Source organism: Leuciscus leuciscus (assembly GCF_965113295.1).
Source record: "Leuciscus leuciscus genome assembly, chromosome: 22".
Classification (NCBI taxonomy): Eukaryota; Metazoa; Chordata; class Actinopteri; order Cypriniformes; family Leuciscidae; genus Leuciscus; species Leuciscus leuciscus.
Genome location: NC_138746.1, coordinates 31,641,827 through 31,652,101, shown reverse-complemented (window position 1 = coordinate 31,652,101; position 10,275 = coordinate 31,641,827). Strand labels below are relative to the sequence as shown.

General features: G+C 37.3%; 1 protein-coding gene across 1 annotated transcript in view; it reads left to right on the top strand.

The window, feature by feature from the left end:
- Positions 1-5,841, top strand: part of LOC309486913 (uncharacterized protein) — a gene marked incomplete at its 5' end in the record, with an annotated part of 6,277 nt that extends 436 nt beyond the window's left edge. The window contains 11 exons of the mRNA XM_082154380.1: positions 810-893; positions 1,005-1,124; positions 1,239-1,574; positions 1,892-2,158; positions 2,342-2,436; positions 2,595-2,645; positions 2,866-3,247; positions 3,350-3,529; positions 4,762-4,839; positions 4,949-5,516; positions 5,743-5,841. Coding sequence (XP_082010506.1) covers positions 810-893; positions 1,005-1,124; positions 1,239-1,574; positions 1,892-2,158; positions 2,342-2,436; positions 2,595-2,645; positions 2,866-3,247; positions 3,350-3,529; positions 4,762-4,839; positions 4,949-5,154 — 1,799 coding nt within the window. The 3' untranslated portion in view covers positions 5,155-5,516; positions 5,743-5,841. The remainder of the gene's footprint in view (positions 1-809; positions 894-1,004; positions 1,125-1,238; positions 1,575-1,891; positions 2,159-2,341; positions 2,437-2,594; positions 2,646-2,865; positions 3,248-3,349; positions 3,530-4,761; positions 4,840-4,948; positions 5,517-5,742) is intronic.
- Between the last annotated feature and the right edge of the window lie 4,434 nt (positions 5,842-10,275).

Here is a 10,275-nt window from a genome sequence, read left to right as displayed (position 1 = left end):
CAAGTTATTGAACAATTTTCATAGTCTTTTAATTTGCTGTTCTGTGGCTCCCTCTGGTGGACGACATTAGTATTCGTCTCTGAATCGCATTGACATAAATGTCTAAATACTTTTTTGAACATTAAAAAAAATTATATATTTTTTTATTACTGATATAATAATAATATACACACATCAAACTCAAATTCACTGATTCGTGGTACCTTATTTCATGCTTTAACATATCAAATTTTTAGCTAAGCCGTTAAGATACATTATTATAATAACATTCAGTCCTGATTCAGTTTGTTTCCAGATTCGATGTGCGGTCACGCGCTCTGCTCACGCGCGCGACTTCAGGTATTTCGAATAATTTGTGTTGATTTGAATTCGTTATTGCGACGTGTTATGAATTCTGTCTGCAAATATCTACAAATCGCTAGATCACTTTCTGCTGGTTGAGACTGAATATTTGCTGTGCTGATCTTGCGATTTTGAACTGTTTGGAGGATTTCAGAGAGGATACTTTTATTATAGAAGGACATCGGAGGATATAATCATCTACATAGTTTTATTTATAGTTTTTTATAGTTATTTCTGAGGACACTTCTATTTGATTGTTCTTTTCTGATTTTAGAGGGAGTTTGGAGGTTTTTTTTGTTGTTGTTGTTGTTGTTTTATTGGGAGGGGTATTTCTGAGGAGAATTGTATTTTATTGTATTTGTATTGTTTTTTTTTTACAGTTTGAAGGATGATGCCAGGCCCGAGCCGGGAGATTATTCCTGGACATTTAACCCCTCTGTCTTGTGAGTTTGTTTCTGTGTCCACAGGTCCGGCTCAGAGGAAGAGAGAGGTGCAGAGGCCAGAATCAGATGATGAACGTCCGTCCACTTCATCCAAACGCTTTCACAGAGGTCAGAATAGGCTTTTATTAAAGTTAATAAATTATTTGTCATTGGATATAGAAAGTTGCATTTTTTTTGGGTGTGACCACTGACACTGACATTGATTATTAATATTATTAGAAATGTTCCAAGAGTGGATGTTTCCTCCACTGCCAGGTCAAGTTCCGGTCGAGCCAATGAAGACTTCAAACGTCCCGACTTCTCAAGGTGCAATGAAGGATGTGAACAAGAGCTCCACAGGTGAGACTGAAATAAGGCAGAATGATGACTGCTTAAAATAGAAAGTTGCATTTTTTTTGGTGTGACCACTGACATTGATTATTAATATTATCAAAAATGTCTGGAATATTGCAGCCTCAGACAGATCCAGTGGAGCTGCTTCCACAGATTCTCCACCGGGCATCATGTCCACACCATCTTTGTCCAGCTCTGTGGGGGATGCGGTGTGGCGGTTTTGTGGGTTGTCGTCGAGGTTTAGCAGCACAGGCACGTACATCATCGAGAAGAGGAGCAGTAACAACAGATCTGAGAGCCAACATGAACAGGGCAGTGACGGAAACAGAAGTTTGTCCAGATCCGACAGCTTCCAATTGTGGACGTGTCCTCCACTGCCTGGTCAAGTTCCCGTCGAGACTTCAGACGTCCCGACTGCTCCGGGTGCCATGGAGGATGTGATCAAGAGCTCGACAGGTGAGACTGAAATAAGGCAGAATGGTGACTGCTTAAAATGTTTGACAAGTTAAGGTCTGGTCACATGTACTGTTTCTTAGCCAATTTTTTCTGAAATATTTTAGTTGGACAAAATGTTCTTAGAATATATTTTTGTTAAGCCAATTAGCCATGAACTCACTTGCGCTGTCAGACACACACCCGAAAACACACGCATGATCCTGAATAGAGTTCTGTGTTAAAACAGTCAAATGGAAGTTATATCATTGTTAAATGTGAGGTCAGAGATGTTTCTAATTTTTGTTTATGCCTAAATATTTCTCCTTTTTTTTTTTCAGAAAAACCTACAAAACATAAGAAGATGGAAAGAATTTGTTCATTCTTCAGGAACTTGTGGAGGAGTCTGTCCTGCTGCTGTTCTGACAGTAAAGCAGTGGATGTTGTGGAGCCTTTCGTTCTTCCACTAGATCTGGACTCAGAGCCTTTCGTTCCTCCACTAGATCTGGACTCTCTAGATCTGGACTCAGAGCCTTTCGTTCCTCCACTAGATCTGGACTCAGAGCCAGATTCTGATCCAGATCGCTCCGGCGTCGAGCCAAATCATGGTAAATCTGCAGCCATTGTTGTTTTAAACAGTATTATCGTCTTGTTTTCCACTAAAGATATCTTGAGGCTTGTTTTCAGAGAATATTAATATATTTTTTTTCGACCTGCACTGATATTTTGAATATAAAACAAAGGATCTAGCAAGCTCATATATTTCTCATATTTTCCTGTTTGTTTTTCAGACTCCTTTGGGTCTCTCTATAACGCGGGAGAGATGATTGGATCCGGAGGATTCGGAAGAGTGTTCGAGGGAACACGCAAATTTGATGGCAAAAGGGTAAAGCAGTCTTGTTGAATTGTATAAACATTTTGCTCTTGCATGCATCAAAACATATCTAATACACATGGTTAAATACTAGATGCTCAAATCGTAAATGTTATGTGCAAGGTCAGGCGCTGTTATTGAATAGTGTGTTTCTTTTTTCATTTTTGTAGGTTGCCATCAAGCGGATGCGCAAGACTTCCAAAGATCTTTATCTTGCTATTGTAAGTTGGCCAAAAGCTGAATTTGTATTTAGTTGTTTAAGTGCTGATTACTGTAGTCAATACACCTGTAGGAAGCATTAGGTGTAAATGTAATAGACAAACAAGCCTGGAAAGGCTCTGTTGATCGTATCTACAAAGATCAAAGAAAAGTACCTTTAAAAATGACGTTTTCTTCAGATTTTTACCCAGCTAATCTTCTGTCTTCTTTTCTTTTCTCTAGCCTGGGCATCCCGAACCTCTCATTACAGAAGTGGCTCTGCTGCTAATGATGAGGCAAGAACCCATAAGCCCCTACGCCATACAACTACACGATTGGTTTGAGCACCCTCGAAAATTCACCCTGGTGATGGAGTATCCCGAACCCTGCGAGAGCGTGCTGGACTTCATCATTCGTAATCCTCAACTGGACGAAACAACCGCACGGGTCATCATGCGACAGGCTGTGCTGGCAGTGCAACACTGCATTGATCATGACGTTTTTCACAATGATGTTCATGCACACAATTTCCTGTTGAAGAAAGACACGTTAGAGCTCAAGCTGATAGACTTTGGCTGTGGTCAGCTGCTTAGTAGTGATGGCTACGACAGCTACATTTACATAGGTGAGCATTTTGGGAGTGTGTGGAAACCTGGATGTAATGACTTGCTGATTATTTGACACTTTGAAAAAATTGCTCAACAATGCACAAATGTCTTTCTTACAGGAGTCCTGGATTACTGCCCTCCTGAAGTCTTCACAGAACCTCGATTTCACGCCATCCCAGCAAATGTGTGGGCTCTAGGAGTGTTGCTGTACGAGATGGTGAACGCATGTCCTCCTTTTCACAATCCAGCGGAAATCAAAGAAGCCAAAGTTACATTTCAGAACACCAGCTTATCCAACGGTGAGTGAATGATATTGATAACATTAATAAACACACACATAAAGCAAAAGGCTCAGTACAGACACAGTTAAAGTTGAAGTGTGTACAATTTTTGATATATAGTTAAATACTATAAGAAATGTAGCTTTAGTCACAGAAGTGAAAGCCAAAATTCACTGCATTTCTACTTTCGGAGATTAAACAGGTCATGAACTCGTCAAAGTGAACAGATCATTGTGATGCTACACGCTATAAAGCATGCTTTAATACCATACAGCATCATCATGCATCCGTTCAGATAGACAATTGTTCATAAAGACAAATGCAACACAGTTAAAAGTATTCCTAATATGTTGGACCTGAAACATGCCTTCACAAGAACCAGTAAGAGCTGCGTTTGTGATGTTTGAGTCGGGGATGACGTGATGACGTAGGTTTTTAAAAATAAGCTTTATTTTGTAATTTCGCAATGTGCCACTAGTGCAGAAGAAAATACATACTTCACCTTTAAAGTAAAGATAAAGAACACTTTACCTTATATTAATCATGTTTCAGATGCTGTTTTCATAGATGCCAACATTAGTGTCACATGGTCATGACTAACCAGCTCTCTCTCTCCTTGATAAAATGTGTACAGAATGCAGTGATCTGATTAGCCAGTGCCTAACCCTGGATCCAACTAAACGCCCGACGTTAGAGCAGATCTTACAACATGAGTGGATTAGAAATGATCTACTGTAGGATGGAGAACTTCAGGAGATTCACTCGATCAGTGATCGAGAGAAAAGAGCACCAGCTCCAGACCTGGTTTCCTGGGATTGAAGGTAAGAACTCTGCTCCACCCGACCGCAGACGTAGGTTTAAAATCCACTTTTTACGGCGTTGTTCTGTGAGCTTTTTACATTTCTCACCTTTATGAATGACAATATTTGGTACTCTATAAAACCCCTTTCCCTTTTCTCGGTTAGAACGATTGGAGCAGCCGTAAACTACACAAAACATGGCCATTTTTTCAGACGGAAAATCCTCAGCTATTTCACTTCCTGCCCTCCATCTGAACTTCGCGAAGCAGCAACGTGACGTCACGTGAAACCAACCTATTCTGGATTATTTGTAGTGAGGTTTTCACATTTTTGTTCATTGTAATGTTCGTTTTATAGTCAAGTCACCTTCATTTATATATATATATATATATATTAGTATATTATTTTCACCAATTGTGTCACTTAATGATTTATTTTTTTATTCAGTAGTTTCTGACTCTAAACACGCTGAAGAAGAGAAGGCTGAGTTCAGAAGGAAGCTCCAGACCTGGTTTCCTGGGATTGAAGGTAAGAACATCAGCCAGCGCCACAACAACAAAAGATACTGTTTTCTTTTAGATTATTAATATATTATTTCCACCAATTGTATCTTAATTATTATTTTTCATTTCACCAGTATCTGAATCCAAACCAAGTGAAGAAGAGAAGGCTGACTTTAAGAGAAAACACAAGACTTGGTTTCCTGACCTCCGAGATAAAAACTTCAGCCAGGGCCGCACCATAGACACTAAGTTTCCTTTCGTGGTCACACCGAGTTACGTCCTGACGACCAATGGGGTTTCGCTTAGAAAACAAGCCACGTTTTATAATACTCGAAGCTGAGAGGCTTTCTAAGCGAAACCCCATTGGTCGTCACAACGTAACGTCTCCGTTCCCTACTCAGGGAACGAGGGTTACATACATAACCGAGACGATTTCTCTTAAACATTTAGGATACTCGTTCATTTGTTTTTTTCCCCAGAAATAAATTCTTGAACGTAAAAATTAGTTCTCTCTTAATATTGATTGTTTCCATCAATTGTGTCTTAATGATTTTTTATTCCTCCAGTATCTGACTCTAAACCAAGTGAAGAAGAGAAAGCTGAATTCAAGAGAAAACGCAGGACTTGGTTTCCTGACCTCAGCCAGGGCCACAACCACCATAGACATTGAGAGGGACGCACATTTTCCCCCAGATATTCAGGGTAATTGTCGAAAATGATCTCTTATTATGATCAATTATTTTCACTTTTATTAAAAACAAACAAACACGGTCTTCAACTAAGCTACTTTGTTTTTTATCCTCAATTTAGAATACTTTGTATATTTCAGTAAAATTCATAGACTCCTCATGGTAAAACAAGTGAAGTGATATGTATTTTTTACCTCCTTCCAGCTTATTAAACCTGATTATGTCTATTTCTTCAAAAGGAAAATGTAGGGGAAAGACAGCGAAGTCCATGGAAAAAGCGGAGCATGCCTAAGGATACCAGCGAATGAACAAGGGAACGAAGCATCACCAACATTTGTACTTTTGCCTGAACAACATATTAAAGTCACCATGAAATGGACAATTCTTGTTTTTATTGAATATTGCAATAAAGAACTAATAATTTTTTATAAATGATTTATCCATGCACATCATATATATATATATATATATAAATTAACGTGCCCTCGTCCCAAGGACACAATTCTGAGAACCGCTTAGAGAAAACTGCATTGTATACACACACATAGGACCACTCCCACCATCACAATGCAATGGACATTGTGCAGGGATGATTTTTGTCCAAATTAATCAAGGCTAGAAATTATGAGCAAAAAGTCAGAATTGCAGGATATAAGAAGTTTAGAAATGTGAATTGTGGGATAAAAAGGCGCAATTACCTTTTATTCTGTGGCGGAAACAAGCTTCTATACATCACTGAATTAAAACAGCTGAAGAAACTAAGAGGTGGATCCTGTAAAATCTTTTATTAGCTTTATTATAATATCATCATCAACATCATATTCTGAGAGTAGAAAACCAGCTCCAATCTCAGAGTCTTGCTCACATGAGGCATTCTTACAAATCAATTAGTGGTAAAAAAAAAAAAAAAACATTCAAATCAGACAATCTCAAAATCTGTCTCTTAAATCGCAATGTCCCTCAACCTGTGACAGACCGGCTTATTGTTTTATAAATGAGCTACCATGCAATGCATTTGGCATATTTCTAAACGCAGCTGACTGTTTTATTCCATCCTAATACAAATGGAAAGAAACACAGTTCCCATAATTGTTTATCAAACTAAACTTAAAACTGGAGCACCGGTGTATATGTATATATGAAGAGTTCAGATGCAAAAGCCTCTCAGTGCCATCTGAAATTTTATTCTAGAATGATTGCATATTTAAGTTCAAAAATATACATTAGAAATATTTATTTAAAACAGCACTCTTCTTTTTAATATTTTTAAATCAATGTAATCTTTTTGCGTTGTGATCATATAGTGAGTACAATTTTGCAGATTGACAATTATAATACATTATATTCTCAGTGAATTAAATCACAAATCAACTCAATGAAATGCTGAACAACTCAATTAAACTAAATGTGAAGGGAAACATCCCCACCTAGTGGTGAATATGCACAATACTACATGAAATTTGGCGGAAACAAGCTTCTATACATCACTGAATTAAAACAGCTGAAGACACTAAGAGGTGGATCCTGTAAAATCTTTTATTAGCTTTATTATAATATCATCCTAATCATATTCTGAGAGTAGAAAACCAGCTACAATGCTCATCTCATCTTGCTCACATGAGGCATTCTTAGAAATCAATTAGTGTTTTGTTTTTTTTAAACATTCAAATCAGACAATCTCAAAATCTGTCTCTTAATGTTTTATAAATGAGCTATAATATACTCATTAATGCGACTTTTGGTGCTGGTTTTGTGCAGTGCTTTGTAATTAGCATCCATTGTTTAAAAACGACGCAGATTCAGATCGCTTCATAAATGTAAATTCGTCTGTCCATCTAATTTTCAAACGATTAATGAATGACTGGAAAATTACCGCTCCACTTCACATTGTCCAATGAAATTTGAACTTCTTGTGCCAGATAACGATTGGTCGGTGAATTATACATGACAAACATGCTTCATTGAATTATGTAATATCAGAGAAAGTCTAATGAGGGGAGAAGTGCCACTCAATAAACTTCCGGTTGCAGTTCCACTCTTGTTCCATATGAGGGCGCTCACAGGACGAGTGCAGAATGAATGGAGGTCTATGGCGCTATACACATCAAAATCCCCTTTTCTCAGGATATAATTTTTTGTCTAGTAATTTGAATGTTGTTTTCGAAAGGGGATGCAAAGAAATTACACATTGCTTGGTGTTAGATTTTTTAGAGTCACTTATTTGCTTTAAAAAGTCTTTCAAAATGTCAATGACGTCATACACATCGTACGACCAGAGATACTGCTTCACGGCAATCCTTCAGTCACTTTGGTGCTTTCGCGCTCTGCACTTTCTTTTCTCTCGAGGCATCGACAACACAGCTGACACAGGTAAACACACAACACAGCTGACACAGGTAAACACACAACACAGCTGACACAGGTAAACACACGTGCTAGAAGAGTTTTTGTTTTGTGTGTTTCTGGTCCGGCTTCGGATGCCACGTTGCCATCAAGCGGTATCTCTGGTCGTAATCAGTCCTTCACTGACCAATCAGCGTTCATTAGCAGAATGCTAGTCTGTTATTGGCAACAACAACTCAACCTGTAAGAAATCGAAAGGACATAAGTACTCGTTCATTCAACTTTCGACCTATAACCCATGTTGAACTTGCAAAACCTACAATCAAATCTGAGATTTTTCAACGGCAATCGGGTGAAAGAGACAAATTTAGCCGTCTAGCCCCATTGACTCCCATTCATTTTACACTCATGGCGAGCGCCCCCAGTGGAACTCAGATGGGAACTACAACCAATTGGACTTAATAGGGCGTTGGAGTGAACAGGCTTTCCGTAGACGGGCTTTGGTAATATTTTAAAATATGTGATATGTGGTTTTTTTGTTGAATCGACACTTTTATTATTGGAAAATAACGTTTAAAAATTGTTTGGTTATTCCTTCATGCCGTCGAGCCACATAGGCCACTGAAATAACTATATTTGGCTCGAGAGCATCGGTTCCCGGGCAGAATGTGGAATACCTACGTTTACACCTAGTGCATTTTCGTTTTAAAACGCATAACTTTTGCTACGGTTACGCCTGCCGTCCACACACACACACACACACACACACACACACACACACACACACACACACACACACACACTACTCTGGAGTTTTAGACCCTCATCCGAAGAAAGACACACGCAACTTGACGCAACCAATAGCAACGCGTTGTGGCAACGACACCGACCTCAGATTGACAGAAACGTAAAAATAAACGTGAATTTAGGCTTCTTTAGTTTTGTACACATTGTCATGTTAATTATAATCAAATGCATTTTGTTTTATTGACCAGGGGATCGAGTCTTTTTTTGTATCATCTGGACTTAAGTAAAACATATCCAAAATAATTTTTGAAATATTTGATATATTTTGGATTTTATGAGTTGAGACTCCCAGTTCACATTGCCTGATTAGGGTAAGGACCAATTCATTGATATGTTAACTGTTACTGGCCTATCTGATCTAATGTTGACAAATTATATATCATTCGAAAGCTTACGAACTCATCTAACCAAGCTGTGTTCCAAATTTGAAGTTGATATCACAAAACTTGAAGTTCCCGTGAGATTTTGTTTAGGCGTAATTCCAGAAATAGCCACCAGGTGACATACATTCCATTGAATTTAATTGTATGCATTCTGCCATAACAAATTAATAAATTTCTGCCCAAATATCACTTCTGTCACAAAATATCGAACCTTGAGACTCAGACCTTTCTGACAATATTTTGTCAAGATTAGAAAAGGTTTTGATCATAAATTATGAAACATGATTACGCCCAAAAGGGGAGGGGCCCGATAAAAGAATTTAGAGTACCTTCTATGGTAAAGCAAAGTATGGTAAAGTTTCAAAACGGTTTTCACAGGATGAATTCTGAGTTTGTAAGCTTTCAAATGATACCTAATTTATGATAACTACTAAAAATGATCAAAAGTGTGTGCGTCGACTTTTTTGTGACAAACGCCAGAACTCCTGTTATGATGTAGATTTTTTGAGGTGCACTCTTGTCATAAATGTATCTATTACTATTCCTACATAATTTGTAACAAAAAACAGTGCTAAAATATCTATTTAGGAGTCTTAGACCTTTCCAACGATATATAGTTTGTCATGATTAGATTAGGATTTAATTGTAATATAGTGAATTAAAAACTCAAAATACAAAGATGGTCAAAATTAATCTCTTTTTTTATACCCTAAAAAGGCAACGTGACTCAGGAGTCGCATATATTTCAAAACGTCCTAAATAACAACATGAACAACATATTCAATTTTTGAATTTTTTTTTATTTTTATTAATATATATTTACTTTCCTCAAAATCTGAATGTCCTGCATCACTGGTAGCCATGTTGGATTTAGGTCAGGCTGACTAATTTATCACAAAAAACTTGAAGCAAATCATGTGACCAGCATACTCAAGACAGACCAGGCTGTGATAAATGATAAAAAGGATTTGATGAAAAAAATTGTTCTTATGTCCCAAAAAAGACAATAAAAAACTTTGTGACACTCAGGTCACGCTGCCTGTTTTAGGGTTAAGTAGGCAATAATTATCTATATAAAGTGTCTAAATATTTGTATTTAAGACATTTTATATATATATATATATATATATATATATATATATATATATATATATTTGTTGATAATTATAGCCTACTTAATTATACAATTATATAACAATAGATTGACAAATAAAAACTAAGACAAATAATTTGTGTATA